This window comes from Meleagris gallopavo, chromosome 2, assembly GCF_905368555.1.
Source record: "Meleagris gallopavo chromosome 2, MGAL_WU_HG_1.1, whole genome shotgun sequence".
Taxonomy (NCBI): Eukaryota; Metazoa; Chordata; class Aves; order Galliformes; family Phasianidae; genus Meleagris; species Meleagris gallopavo.
Window position 1 is genome coordinate 75,641,044 of NC_139405.1, and position 15,822 is coordinate 75,656,865.

General features: G+C 40.8%; 1 protein-coding gene across 1 annotated transcript; it reads right to left on the reverse strand.

Moving 5' to 3' along the window:
* Nucleotides 1-6,201: 6,201 nt before the first annotated feature.
* Nucleotides 6,202-15,695, reverse strand: C2H6orf163 (chromosome 2 C6orf163 homolog). The gene is made up of 5 exons (XM_003204370.5): nucleotides 13,298-15,695; nucleotides 11,087-11,181; nucleotides 10,442-10,549; nucleotides 7,961-8,163; nucleotides 6,202-6,926 (listed from the first exon to the last, which is right to left on the reverse strand). The coding sequence occupies exons 1-5, from the start codon at nucleotides 13,443-13,445 to the stop codon at nucleotides 6,428-6,430; spliced, it is 1,053 nt and encodes a 350-aa protein (XP_003204418.1). The 5' UTR covers nucleotides 13,446-15,695; the 3' UTR covers nucleotides 6,202-6,427.
* Nucleotides 15,696-15,822: the final 127 nt, after the last annotated feature.

Below are 15,822 nucleotides of genomic sequence, written 5' to 3' on the forward strand. Positions count from 1 at the left end.
TTACCTCATTCTCTGTTGAATCAGGAGCAAAGGTCCTGTTTCATTACAAATGAGCTGCATAAATCTGTTTTGCCTAAACTCTCAGCTCCCCCTTTTTAAAGAGGATCAGGTCTCTGATCCAGTTCATAGCACCACAGCAGATAGCTGGGCCAAAATAAAATAAAAAAAAAAAAAAAAAAGAGGATGGGAAGAACAATACAGTATTACTATGAGACATTTTGTTCTGTGAAAATACGGCATTATTTGAAGATAATGCTAATGTCTGTTTAGCAGGAGAGGGTACTCTTTATAGCCTGATTCAGATATCACCTGATCTAGAAAGTGAAGGGAAGAAATCTGTTTTTAATATGTAACTCCAAGTCCAAAGTAATTTTCCAGTTTTAATGAAGAAGCCTTCATTTTGTACAAGTGGGAGAATCCATACTAAGAGCTATGCCCCAGACAGTCCTACCTTTATTGCTCCCTTGCAGCTCTTCGAAAAGCAAAGCCACCTGAGTTTCAGTGCTGGCTGAGACTCCCAGTTTTGCTGGTGCTGGGAGTGTTTCAAGCCAGTTCAGTGATCTGATGTGCCTGAGACACGTGCACCCCGGCTCTTTTGGGTTACCGAGTTTGCAGTCCTCAGAGATTCTCTGACACCTCCCTCTGGTGTTTGCCAGCAACTCTTCATGAAGGTACTCTTTACAAGTACCATAAACTACAATTTTCTTTTTCTAGGATTGCTTATCCTTGGATAACTTGTATGCATTTTCAACCATGACAGCTCCCACTATAGCTTGGCAAGAACGTCCATAGTTTCTGATAAGGATTTGTCACACTTCCTCTGCTGGAGTACTAGGTGAGAAGCATAGATTATTCATTTCTAATACATATCTTGCACCTATTTGTGTTATTGTAAAGATTCTGGGGTAATTTCAGTCTTGGAATCCCTTAAATATGCTGTGAGGCAGTCCCCAAAAGTAAAAGTGCTCCTTTTTTAGCAAGGTGGACAACAATTGAGAGATTGGCAAGACAAGAACTTTGAGATTGTCTTTGCTCAAGATCTTCTGCATTATGATTTGGTTCTACTGGTAAATAAACTAGAGAAAAGACACAAAGAAGCATTATAATTTCATGTGCCAATGCCTTTTCAGAGTTGTATCTTCCTCTTCCTCAAACACAAAAACTACAGGCTCTTTTCTTGTGTATTACATTTCATGGTTAAATTTGACTTAAAGCAAAACTGGCTTCATGCTCATGCTCACAACCATATCCTTCCAAGCAAGAAAAAAGAGACATCCAGGTGGTCTGCCAAGATTCACTGTGATGACACAGAGAAGAGAGGATACTGCCTATCGTGTCCTCATCTCATCTCCTAGGTTAAAAGCCAGTTTAAGGAGAAAGGAAATGCACAAGCAGAGTATTATTGCATTTACATTCATGTTTGATTGGCACCATTTAAGAACACTTCTGTTTGAATTAATGTACTATGAGCACCTGCTGAATACCATCAAGCTAAGCTCTGAATTCTCAAAAAACAGCTAAGGAGACATTGTAGCTAGCTGACCTGAGTTAACAAGTGCTGGAATCTTGATCCCTCGGTGCAGCCAGTGAAAGCAGCAAGTCAGGAAAAGCAAGTAGCTGTCAGAAATATTAGACGTTAGAGGAAAACCTTCAAGAAATGCTGCCCAGGAATATTTAAAGCTATATCTGTAAACAAAGACTTGTGTAGATCACTTACAAAGTCAGCCTGGGAACATAAAACAACAGGTCATTTGTGGAGCAATATTTTTGGAGTTCACTCCCTAGCCTTTTTCTCACAACAGTCAGCTGTAAAAGTTTAATGTAATTGAACGCTCTGGTCAGGTCACCTTTCAAAGAGTTCAACTGCTCTTATTACAATGATCATTATCTTCAAAGTCTCATAATTTCCTTCCTATTTAGAAAAGAAGTATTTATGATATAAAATATAGAAGGTGATTTTCCTCAAAGTATAGAAAAATATGCATTCTGGTAGAGATCACTATCGCTATTAGAAATATCCTTCATAAATGAGAAATGAGAAGTAGAAAGTCATCAAACAGTAAAGCTCAGAACTTCTTCATACAGTGAGGCTCTTTGGGTAGAAGTATAGAGCGGTGAACAGGTTTTATGACTGAGGTGGAACCATCTAGTAAGCTGACCCGCAAATAAGCATTTTTCTGTAGGCAGACAGACCTAGTAGCACAGAGGGAATGTTAGCAGAAGGGCTTTAGGTGCTCACAAAGCAGCTAAGTGTACCGTCATCAGAGTCCTAGAGCTGTAAGACATTACAAGATTCTCCAAGGTGAGGTTTAAGGCTGAAGGTCTGAATCACTGACTTTTACATCCTCATTAGAAGTCAGAACCGTGTATAAATCAGGTTTATAAACCTCATACTAAAGACAGACTACCAGAAACATATAAAAGTAAAGAGACGGTTAACACCATATTTATAGAGTCAAAATAGCTCAGATGCTAACCCCAGGGTTAGACCACTCTTCTCCAAACCTAATATTTGCAATACTTGACAAGTAAGGAAAAAAGAAGCAAAACAAACAAACAAAAAAACAGAAAAATGAAGAAGTGCTGTAGGATACCAAAGGCAGCAGAGGGAAGGGACTGCACCTATAGTGGCTAAAAGCAGTGGTACCCAGATCTGTGCAACTAATCTGGCATCAGCAGTCTGAGGTCACAAGAAAGTGTGAGAGAAGTAAGGAGTGGAGCTCAGCTTTGGCCAGCAATCGCCCATTTGCAGCAAACTGAAAGTGCCTGTGCCTTTTGAAAATTCATTAGAGAAGGGGAAAATGTAATATAAGAAAAATAATGGAAAAATATATTGCTCAGATACTTCAATGTGAAGGACTCTCCTCTCGTTATTCAGGAAGCTGGAGTCTTAGGATAAGTATAACAGAAGTGTGCAGCTATACACTGAAAGAGTCCAAGAACATGAAACAAAGGCAAGAATGAGTAAAAAGCACAAGGCAGATGTGCTTTTAAGAGAAGCCAAAACAAAGTGCTAGAGACAGGTATAATAAAGATCAAGATAAATAGCTAATCAGCCAAGATTTGGGCAGGCCATGTCACAGTTAGGGTACAGCAGTTCTATTTACTCTTCTACTTGGAATTAGCTTTTTTGCCTTTATTAATCAGGCTGTTTACCTGACTCTCCATTTGTTCACAGTCCAAAGAAAGCTCAGGTGACACACTAACTGCTAGTCACATCTGGATCTACACTGGATCTGGATCTACACTGGAGGAAACACAAGTTTTTTCACTCCCAACAATGTTTCTTTTGGTGTTGTTGGCTCATTCTTCCTCATAGTAGTTGTCCTTTATCCAGTCGCTGCTGTCAAAGGCCAAACTCTCCTCTACATACCCCCAGAACACCCACATAATGTCTCTGTTAGCCAGCATTAAGGCCAGTTGCTCCAGCACATGCACCTCACACGGTCACTTGATGAACTTTGTGCTTAATCTCTGAAGTTCATTTACCCAATCTGTATTTTAATTAGCAGCAAACGTAATACTGGACTGCTGCTAACTAAACACAGCAAAAGAAACTGCACCAGTAACCTAAATCACAATTACCCTTTTATGTATGAGTGTACGGTACATGGATGCATGGACAAGACATGCTCATTCTGCGGTTTGTTGCCCAGGAAGCTCTGCACTCATTAATTGCCTGATACACACACACAGTATGCACTCACACTGCAGACATTGCTCACATCATTAGTCCGTTTCACGCTTCATTTCTCCCTGTGAAGCATTTAGAGGTTTCACAGTCTGCATATCCTCCTTTAAAGATATTGCAGATCTCTTCTGCAGGCCTTTGAGGAGCTAATGAGCAAGCTGTCTCTAGTTTATTAATTAGCTCCTTATCAGACACACTCTGCAGCTCCCTACTAGTTCAGCTGCTCAGCTCCAGTAATTACACAACCCACGTTTCAGTCTTTCACAGCAGTGCTACAGACAGAAAGTTTCACTGTTCCAGAACACAACAACTATGGTATTTCTGGGAATTTTAGACATATCTTGAATGACTAATAGAGATACCCTGCTTTCTGTATTATTCATTGCAGATCCCTGTCCTAGGATAAACTCAGCCATCAATACATAACATCAGCAGTACCACAGCATCCAGATGTTATCTTTATTTGCCTCACCCAGACTAACAGTCAAAAAGCACGTATTCGTGCTCAGTTTGATTCAGAATGCAAGTAATGTGGGTAGTGTTACTTTAGTGTTACTTTTCAGACAATGGTCCTTCTCAAACAGCAGCAAAATCCAACAACATACGCTGTCTCTGCTTTACACAGTGAAAGCCTTACGTGTATGTTCAAAATGCCAATTTTTTATTTGCTACCAACAGCTTGTGCACTCACCAGTTTCACCAGGTAAGTATCTCACATGCAGAAATCTGTAGAACATGACAAATTGACTTTTTTTTTTTCCCCAGTACTTAAGTTAACTGTGATGGATATTGTGCAGTGAGTACAACTAGAAGGAAAAAAAAAATCTCTTAAACTTGGCTTAGGTAGATATATTCATTCCTAAACTATTTCTATGAAATATTGAATAGTGTTAATTACAAATGGTCTCCATGTCCAGCAGTGATCCTACAACTAACTAATCTGTCTGTTCATTTGTGTTGCAAAGGCATTCATTGATGCCAAGCTGTGGTTCCATCCATCTCCACACAACCAAGCATTATTAAGATTTGCTGCACGCAGCCAGGCTTAAGAGGACAAGCTGCTCCTAAGCAGAGCCATTGCAACTGCACATCAACATTTGAAAATTGTAAAAAAAAAAAACCAACACGTTTTTTCCTGTCCCAAAAGGCAAGGAGAAGTGATACCACTGCCCAACAGGCTGTTATAAACTGTGCATAAACTGGCAAGTAAGTTGACCCCACAGCAGGCCTGCCATGTGTACGTGTACAGACACAGCTGACCAGATGTCAGGTCCCTGTCACCTGGCTCCAAATACACCCCCAGGGCTGTAAGCTAGGAAGGGCATAGGATATGCCCTCACAGACAGGGATGCTTGGTCTGATCTTGATGGCTGAGAGATTCAGGGCTAACGTGAGCCACAGAGTACTCTTATTCCAAAGTGTAGACAGCCACAGTCTCTATCAGTCAGTTCAACTACAACTGCATCCCAGAAAAGTGAGCTATAAGAGTAACTGCTTTTGTTGAAACAAGTGCAAGTCTAGTAGCCGATTCTGAGGCTTATGACCTCACCAGCAGTCAACCTTCAGACCTCACGGTCTCATCACTGGCCTCTGACCTTCTCGTCCTCTGGGTAGTCAATTTTCATACCTTCCAGTCTCTCTAGCATCTGGTCCAAGCTTACAGCCACTTGGTTACTTGGCTCCTATGCTTTTTATCCTGTTAGTTAGCTTGTTCGTCTTGATATTTGCTAGAGATTATATGCTAGCATATGTACCCACACAACGCACACTCCAGTCTCTCCAGTTGCTGGCACACAGCCCCTGCGGTCAGTGGTCCAATCATGGCCCCAAACCTGCCAGCGTTGAAGCAGCATTTGAATTTTGGGTGGTCCTGAGTGGAGCCAGGAACTGGACTCGATGATCCTTGTGTGTTTCTTCCAACTTGGGATATTCTGTGATTATATGATTTCTAGAGGTGGCTGTGTCCTATATGGAGATGGAGACCACCATTCCCCACTACTGACTGTCATAATCTGTTTACTGTTGAACCTTTCTGATGATCTTTAAGGTTCCTTCCAACACAAGCCATTGTATGATTCTATCATTTTTCTTTGTGGTGAAAGACCCCACATCCACAAGCATAAACTGCTGCTAGACCAGTTATGTGAAACATCTAGAATACTCAGGAGAATTCGCAGAACCCTTCTAGAAAACCTTATGTGTTCTGGTTAAGAATTCTATTTCACTTAAAAATTGAAAAAAAAACCCACAACCAAACAACTGGAGAAATAAGTTAATGCACAATACATGTGCATACAAGTGTTTCAAAATTACATAGAAGGTGGATGGAAGGTTTCTTCTTGCATTTTTAATAATGTACTTTCTTTTGTCTGCCAGCTGTTGACCTGACTTCTCTTTATTCTTAACATAACAGAGGCCAGTTCCAGACCTGTCCTACCTCACTTCACTCTATCTAGGTAACATATTATTATGCAATAATCTACCAGAACAGAATATGGAATCCAGTTTATTGAAGAAGCATGGGTAGGGTCACCTTGTATAATGTAATACAGAAAGTTATCAGATTCACCTAGTGAACTTTCATGGAAATTAATGGATAATTTCTCAGCATGGATTATCACTTCATTATTTAATATAGTGATGATTATTTTTCTCTAAATATTTTTTCTCTAATAAAAATTCCAAACACACTCATGCAATTCAGTGAACTGCAATGAATTTATTTTTCAGCATCACCTACTTGAAGTGCTGTTTACTCATGGCTGTGACCCTCATACTCTCAGTAGTAGGTCTCTTACATTCGTCGTCATTGCCTTCTGCCTCTTTTGGGATGTCCTTTGGTTCAAATGTTGTTCTGAGTGGCAGAATAAAATCTGCTTGTCCCGGGGACAGGTTAGGAAAGGTTGCATCAATATATTTTTGAAAAGCTTGTCTTGTTGCTTGTATTTCAGTTTCCAGGCTGTCCTTCCAAGCTCTCATCCTTTCCAGTTTTTGTTCAAGAGCCTTTACCTGGCCTTCAGCTGTTCTCAGCGTAATCATCACTTTTTCCAGTTCTTCAAGATGGACAGTCTGCAATTCTTTCATCTGTTTTTCCATTTCAATCTGATTCTCTTTTTGTTTGACACTCAGGGCAACGTTCATCTCATTACATTTGCCTTTGCTTAATTGCTCTATGGTCTTACGATATAGTTCCTCAGCTAACATGCTTTCTTCTTTGAGCTGCTCTATGTGCTTTCTATTTTAAAAAGAAGAAAATTATGGTATGGAACACCTGCTATTAAAGATTATCAAAAATAAAACAATACATCTATTCCAAAAACCTTTCTTATTCAACTACAAATGTACATGAAGTCAAGACTTACATAGAACCTCTGTAACAAAATAGAGTAATAAAAGAAGGCCACTGATGACACAGAGGAGGGTAGCTGGGTATCCAACTGCAGAAGATTCTGCTTCTCCAAGGATTTCCAGTGATATTTTAATGATGATTGTTTCCAGATGAAAAAACGTAATTTAAAGCACTAATATTTCATGCTTCATCCAGGTCTCTTTTTCGGCTGTCATTTAAGAACACACTCATTTTCAAACAGACTTTGAACAACTCTGCCTCCAAGTAAAAATGCAATCTTGAAGTGAAACATAGGAACTGATTTTTAAACTGCAGATTCATCCGTAATTTTTTTTAAAGTTATACTGAGAACATCTTTCTATCAGCAGGTCAGTAATAAAACACGGAATTTATAACACAAAACTTTACGGGGCTGTTCACCAGAGCTGGCTCAAGGACATGTAAGGAATGATATACCAGGCACCATTAAGGCTACAGAGCCAAAGAGTTGAGTGTAGAGGAGACAATTTCTGCCCTCCTTTATTTTTCCCTCCACTGCTTACTTATCTATATGAATAAATTATCCTCCACCCTACAGATCTCCTTATAGACAATTTTTTTTTTTCCAGTTTTACAGAGATGTCTTGCATGGCACAACAGGCTCATGAGCCCATTTTTTCCAGTAACTTCGTATCAGTCACAAAAAGCAAAACTTTTGGATCCCTGATTTGATCTATGGTACTTGCATTCAGGAACAAAATAGGTTTTACTTCTGTAGGTGGAGTCAGTGAGGGAACTCAGGACTTTTACTGGTCACTTGGCATTTCTAATAGCTTTTTTCTAAAGAGTCTTTTCCTAGAAGATCTGCCACATTGACATAACAGGTCATTTTCTCTAGCACAGCACATTTAACAGCCAAGTCAGGAAAGCACTAGGAGTACCTGTGCTGCATGGCCGCCTCACTCAGTGCCATCTCCCTCTCCTGCTTCCTGGCTTCAGCCACTGCTTGCATCTTCTCCTTGGCACACTCCAGCAGGGCACACCGGAGCTTGTGAGCCATGCGCTGCTCTGTGGCTTCAGTCTCTCTCCTCTGCTCCTCCTCCATGTACTCCTTCATCTCTGCCTTTGCCTTCCTCACCACTTCCTAAGCAAGGTTAGAATTAGATGTGAGCAGCAGATACTATTTATTGTTTAGTCATCTTCAGGCAAAGCCCAGCAGAACAACAGCCTTCAGGAAAATACTACGGGGCAATTACAATGATTTGTTGTAAGGTTATAGGTTAAAAGTGGCCAGAGCTTAGTCAGCAGCTCAGGACTGTGGTGTAACAGAGGGAACTGTTTTCATCAGCTGGGAATTTTATATGGGGATATTCAAACAAAAAACAAACTAACACACTGTAATATGTACACCCCAAATATAAAAATTCTGGAGCTGTTTTTTTTTTTTTTTAAATGTTTTTTAAATGTTTTTAAAATGTAACTAAAATCCTGGTATCTTCATGACTGCCTGATGCCAATTCAGGCAGTGAAAACTGCTGTATCAGTACCATGCTATCCACAGGTAGCATGTCCTCTGCTTCCATGCAGCTCTCCTCACAACACCAGGCCCATTAGATGTCTTCCTAAGACCTTGCTTTGCGTTACTTAGAGATTCTCTGCATCTTTCATCACCAGTAAGCAGGGCACTAAACTAATCTTGTCCTTAAAAGCATCATTCCACATCATCCGTGTTTTATGCTTAAGACACTAAACATTCCCTGATATACTTTCTTCACAGGCTCACATGGCTGGTGACATGGCTCAGAATGAGATGAAGTCTGGTCCTTGCTATGCTTGTCAGCAAGATACTGCATGGTTTGGTAAATAAAAGTGTGACAACACTATTCTTAGGTGGTCTGGATGGACATACACACACGTGGAATATCAGACAATTCAACCTATACCAATACACATCTGTTGCCATCTACAGGCCAAATCCCTGCCAAATCCAACTACCCAGGAAAGCAGCTCAGCCCATCTAACTCTCTGCCCAACAACCTATGATGCTTTGCCACCATTCACATTTTTGTGGATCCTGGTTGTTTGTCTACTGCTGAGAAGTGGAGTGAAAAATACTAGGGGCTGCCTACAAGAAGCCCAGGTAAAGCCATTGATGCAGAAAGGCAGCTCTGAGGCCATCAGCTGAAAGCAGTTGTCCTGTGTAGTTATCCTACACATGAAAGTATTTCCATCATTCACTCAGCAAGAGGCATTGTTGGCTGCCACTCTTTGCTCAGATAGATGTTGAGTAAAATGTACTGCCATCACCTCTCCAAGCTACAAGCAGCTAGCTCACATAAAATGAACTGCAAGAAAGATGAACTACAAAACATGAAACATGTGCCCTCACTTCAGTTACAACTGCCTGTTCTTTTGTTTCAGCTGTAGAATTCTCTCTCTGCTCCCAAGTCACTGGAGCCAATTTTTTCCCACGCAAATAATACGTATTCAAACCCTGAGCACTGAGTTCTACAGAGATGTATAACAAGCTTATGGTATGTAATTGAATGGTTAAACACAAGGAACTGAGCTTCTGCCAGCTATTGTCGGCAGATGCTGTGACAGCAAAAGACAGAGCTCCCTTGAAAAGTAGCTCCATAAAATGAAGCGAGCTCTGCCAGAAACTTAAGACCACTATAAACTTCACTGCTTTTCTTCTTGAAATGCCAAGCACAGTGCTGTGACAGCCTGCAGTACAAACAGCCAGCTATTTAGAATCTTGTATGCAACAAAATACCCAAGCAAACACTCTGGCAATTCCCTGTGGGCACCCCATCGGCTGATGGAGGGCAGTGCCAGCAGTATGCAGCCTGGTAATACAGAGCAGGGAGTAGGGAACTCTGCTGCCTTCCTCTCTCCTTGCACATATCTCTGGGTTTTCTCCCAGATATCCAAACAGCCATGTAAAGTATGTGCTAAATGTGTATAGAAATACAAAGCTGCAGTTGGCGTGCTTTACTTAGAAATAAACATATGCTGGCAGTTTTCCTTCTCCTTTGCTGCATCATTTAGACTCCAGATTCAGTACATCAGATTTCCAGCTTTGATGTACACATTAGAAGAGATTTAAATTTAAGCCTGTGTTTAACTGACCTTAAGAAGTGCACCTAATCAGCTTAAGTGGCTGGCTCAATGAGGGCCTTACAGCCAACTTCCAACAAGATCCACAAACTTGATTCAATAAAAAAAAAAGTGAGATGTGCTGAAAGCAAACTAAAAATCCAGCTAGCTGAGAGCTAGAGTTCACATCTCAAATGAATGAAGGTCCTGATTATCTCAAACGTAAGAAAAATAACACATTTTTAAACATAGACTGACATTCTTAGGTGTCAAAAAGAGAATTTAATCATATTTCCCATGTAAAGAAACAAACTGTTCCATACCTTTACTTCCTTTTCAAGTTTTAGTTTAAGGTCTTGTACAAACGCATTGTAGTTAGCAGTTGCCTCCGTGAGAGCTTTATCCACTGCATCTTCTTTGTACTGTTCAGCCTTTAAAACAAATTATTATCTAAACATAGCTGCTTATGCTCTATTAACATCCTATTAAGACAAAGCAGAGATTATGTAATTGTTTTGTATTTTCTATTTAAAAAATCAAGGCAAATTAATTTAAACCATATGGTAAAATGCATTTTGTTCCCTTTGATAATTTAATCACAGCAATTCCTGTTAAGGATGTGCTCAATACAATAGCACTGAGCTGCCACAATACTAACCACTATCTATATACATTTGACATGAAGGCAGTTTCAGAATCCTACACAGCACTATGGGGAACAGCTTTACTAGCCAATAACTCTTGCATGCTTTAGAGACCAGAAGTAAAATTTGTTGCTGGTTCAAAGTAGGCTTTGTTGAGATCTGAAACTGTGGAAATACATGCACACGGAAATACATGCACTCAAAAATCTGAACAAAGAATGAGCAGAAATTAATAACATCTCTGTTGCCATAACCTCCAAGTTGTTAATTAATTATTCCAAAGAATCATCATGGTTTAAATGACAGTAGTATAATTTAACTTACCTGAGACCAAAGCTCAGCTTTCATTTTTTCAATGCTCTCTTGTATCTCTGCTTCTTTTCTTTCACGCTCCTCTTGTTGAATGCTTGCACCAATCTCTGTACAACCAACAAAAGAGGATCACACACAGCAAATAACCAGAATACTGAAAACTCTGCCTTCTCCTCTCACTGTTTTGTTTGGTTCTACAGCTAAGTAAAACATTAAAAGGCTAAAACCCATGCAGTTTAATTTCACATACATTTACATGTAGGTAAACATTTGATAGCTTAGGTGGTTCCACAAATGCAATAAATACAAGTCTTTAAAAAAGGGTCTTATGGAATTAGAATAGAGTCCTGGCTCAGAACTTAAGCATAATTAAATCCAATTTCCAAAGGTGTAAATTTTAACATTCCAAAGCTGAGGAAGATGCTCAGATGCCTTCCCGCTGCTCTTGGAGCACACAAGAAATAATGGTCTGGTGGACATTTTTTAGGTATTTGGAACAGAGCACACATATACAAAAAAACTCCTTTGCCTTTGGGGCTGCTGGACCCAAGGAAGGCCCAGGGCAGTGGTGCAGGAGCACAACTAATCCCTTCTGGAAAGAAGGAGTGGAACAGTAAGAATTGAACCATGCTGCTGCCCTGAGCGTAGGATGGGGGTTACTCCCTTTGTCAGCACAGTGGGGAGTCTAAATAAGATATCAGCACCACCATCTCCTCCTGGTGATAAAAGCAAGCAGACAGCCCTGCTTGTTCAGGTTGATCTTCAGTACCAAGGGTTGCCCAGAAGAGAAGATGCTGGAGAGAGGTGGATAAAGTTGACTTCCCGCAATGCAAAACCCCACCTCAAAAAGGGGACTTCAGATCCTCCCCCTTTCCTACTCAGTGTCTTGCCTAAGCATTGCCTTGGATCCCATTCTCCACACTTGGCAAGGCTGAAGAGTCACATATTCTTACCCTAAGTTATTAAGAAAACAAAAAAGGACCAGAGCTTTCAAACAGCCAGTACAGGGCTGACTCTCCCTCCTTCAACCTTCCACTCCAATCTTCCCCATCCACTTTACAGGTGGGCAGAGTCCTTTCATGGAGCTAACATGAAGTACGTGGAAAAGAGTAGAAGACAAGGAGTCAACTGATTTAAATTAGCAAAATAAACACAAGTCCAACAATGTGGAAATCTTAACAAGAAGCACGTTGTGCCCTGGCTGCATAGCTTTTCCCCAGTTCATTATACTAGGCAGTAACAAGAAATAACTTTAAAAGAGTTCCTGTAGCTTTCTGGACATGTTTTACATTGTATATGTCAATGCAGCTGCCTCCTGAGACATACCCAGCATTCACCCCATTCCTCTCAGCACACTGACAATCTCCTGCTTGTTTAAAATAGAAACCAAACACACTCCTATTGCAACATGTGTTAATTAAAATTCACAACACAATTTCTACAAAACTTTATACCAGAGATCAGAAACCCCTATGATAATTAGGCATAGCTTATAAAGATGATTCAGGCTTGTGTCAGATCCTCACACATAGGAATGCGACCATATGTTTTCCTTCATCTTTGAGGTTGCAATTCTGCTATGCCAGAAAAACCAACCCTCAGCTTTGGAGTGTTCCTACCAGCATGCTGTATCATTCTTTGGAGGAGTTTGTCAGATGCTTAGCTCTCTCCTACAGTTAATACAGTGAATATGCTTCTTCTTTAACTTGTGTTCATGTTTATGTTGTGCTATGTGTAACGCAGAGATAACGTTGAGATTTAGGATGCTAACTCCGCTAAAATAGCAGGATGAAAGACTCTTTTTGTTCATAATCCTATCAGTAGCAACGGAAAAATCGGTTTTGACTGAAATAAGGTTTGAACTTGGCTCAAGTGACGGTCAGCAACCAGACTCTGGTATGAGTAGGTGGGATTCAGGATGCAGCAGCCTAGCTGCAGAAGAATGAGGGAATGTTGCAAACGTCAGCCAAGTGAGCCTTAGAAAACATTTGCTAAGACTTACAGTCAATTCTGCTGCACACTTCACTGTGCACAAATCTGAACGGCTTCATGCACCACGGGACAGCAGACCCTGCCTCCCTCTGAATACGCAGGATTTAAGTGTATTCAGAAGATTGTTGTAGTTTTCTTACCGAGACAAACTTCATGAGTCTTGGATATAGAAGCACTTTGAGTTTTCCTAATTCTCAGAGTGTGAAACAAGGCTTTCAGAAACAAACTCACCCAGTATATCACGATGAGTGTAGTACCGTGTCCTGAAAGGTTTGTACTCCCGAATCCGATCAAAAGTAGCGTTAGAAGGTGGCGGTGGTATTATTTTTGAACATACAGCACAGCAAACAAAGGAATCCAAATCTGTGCTTCTAATCATTGTGGTGTGCTAGTACTTTTCTGCAATACGGTTACTGAACTGTCAGAGCTCTACTCTAGATAGATCTCTTGCTTGCAGGCCAAGTCTTTATTATTGCTACAAAAACAAAACAAAACAAAAAAAAAACCAACAAAAAACATGCAAGCCAGGGATGAGTGGGAAGCAAAGTTATTGGAAACGTTTGCCTTCAGATTGAGATTCACATGCTGCCAGCTCAGTAACGCACAGAAGATGCAGGCAGATGAGAGAGGTTTGTGTGAAGTGACCCCTTCCAGCCCTGGTACAGCCCCCCACATAGCAACTGTTACCAGGTGGGACTCTGTGCTCACAGAGCTTGCCTGGTAATAGTTCTGCAGCAGCACAGCAGGCTTTGGCTTTGTAGTGCAGCTTTTTGTTGCTGGATGTCAACAATTGCCATTCAAACCGTGTACTCGGAGGAGATTTTAGGAGCAGAACAATAGCTGCTGCTTCAGATGTCTGAATCACAGCATTTTGTTGCTGCTATTGGTAAAGATGGGAAAGCCAGCACTGAAGATATGGGACAGGCAAGGTGCTGAAAAAGCCTCTGCATGGAAAATCATTCTGACTCAGTTCCTGTCAAGTCAGCTATCAGCCACTGTAAATATTTATTACCGTACTGAAAATGAGATTGAGGGAAACAGGGCAAAAGAGACTGTCTCGGTGCTGTTTGCTTATCCTCCAGGTGCACAAAGGGAACACTGCTTTCAGTGTGAACAAATTTTACTACTAATGTAGTTCTCCTTGGGTGTATTTTTTTTGCTTAAATCCCAATTCACACGTCATTACGTGTATGAATCAGGTAACTAAAATGGCAAAGGCCAGTATTGATACTATAGTGACCGTTAATTGGGTACATTCCTCTCTGCATTTGCACTGCTTTATCTCCTAATTATGTATCATTTTTGGTAGCATTAAGGAAGTCACTTATACGCAAATAAATGTGGAGAAGATACTTAAAAATAGGAACAAGTCTCAACATTTACTCCTCCAGTCTGAGTACCATCAGCCTCACACCCTTCTTCACTTCCCTTCCCCCCATAACTTCCAGATCGATACTCGCTCCACAAAATGTAGGTCAAAATTTAAGAACTCAAATCCCATATTTTTCCCAAATATGTGAAAATGGGACAGAATGGACTTCCTCACTTTGAATCATCTGCATGTAGAAGGATCAAAGTGTGTATTTTAAAAGCTTACAGAAAAGCTGTTTTTTTGTGGCATCCTGTAATCATTTAGTTAAGACAAGACTCACACATTAATGGCTAGCATCCTGTGTAGCCCTTCTTGCAAGACTAACTCTAATGACCCTTCACCTCCTACTAAAAAAGAAAACATGTTCTACAGGATACGCAGAGCATCTGATGGCTCCGATATTCAATTTACCTAGAAATTCTTTCACTAACCGGAAAGCAAGCCCTCTCCTTACCTGCATCTTTTGGATTAGCTCTAGGCCCTTGCCGTAGGCTCCCAGAGGGGAATACATTTTAAAGGCTTTCTAATACTTTTCTATTGCTCATTTCCCCTCTCATAAAGGAGGCAATTAACCAAAGTCCAGCCGAATTTAGCATACAGACAATTACAAAACAGGACAGGAGAAAAATCACAGGTTCAGAAGAAAGGATTTAGATGGAGATACAGAGAAATTCTATAGTGATTCTGCTATCCCTCAAGGTAGTCCGTCACCTTTTTGCTATCTTCAATATTTTTTGTCCCAGAAGTAACTCCCAGAGTAGCAAAGCAGATGCCATTCACGTGTCCTTTCTTCCTTGGCACAACTGAAGCCACCTTGGCCAGGAGGAGGTTAGCAAGGAGGTGTCTCAACTTCTTGGGTTCCCTTGAAGACAGTGTAAATATGCAGAGCTGAATGGGAAAAAAAATGCAACCAGATCAGTAGCAAGGGTCTGAGGTAGAAATAGGCCCCGGACTGGTATGCAGCACCCACCACACATTCTAGTCTGCCAGAAGTGCCAGACACAGACACAGCTGGAGAAGCACAGGGTGAGGCCTCGGTGCTGGAACAGGGAAGTACCCACCTGCACAGCTTGCTCAAAGCAAAGTGAAGCTGGAAGGCTTGTGTGGGCCCACCCCCTGCGCCAAGGAAATGTCACAGCTACCTCCCTCCAGCCACGCCCACAGGGCACCATCTGATAATGATCTTCATCAGATATTCTCACCTTAAAATTACTTTTACTTGCAAACCTGTAATAATCAACTTTCAAAAGATCGAAAGACCAACATTTTCTTTACACACAATGCATTATGTACTCCACTTTAAAAATTCCCTGTTTTCACTTAGTGAAAGCAAAGAGGAAAATGAGTTGAACCACACGCGTTTCTGAGGCATTTACCAGTCTAG

What these genes read in the sequence shown, in the direction of transcription:
- C2H6orf163 (XM_003204370.5), bottom strand. Translation starts at nt 13,445, where the DNA reads ATGATTAGAAGCACAGATTTGGATTCCTTTGTTTGCTGTGCTGTATGT. An exon ending in AAGCTGAGCTTTGGTCTCAG is followed by an intron (nt 10,550 to 11,086) that starts GTAAGTTAAATT and finishes TTTGTTTTAAAG; the next exon opens with GCTGAACAGTACAAAGAAGA. An exon ending in AACTTGAAAAGGAAGTAAAG is followed by an intron (nt 8,164 to 10,441) that starts GTATGGAACAGT and finishes AACCTTGCTTAG; the next exon opens with GAAGTGGTGAGGAAGGCAAA.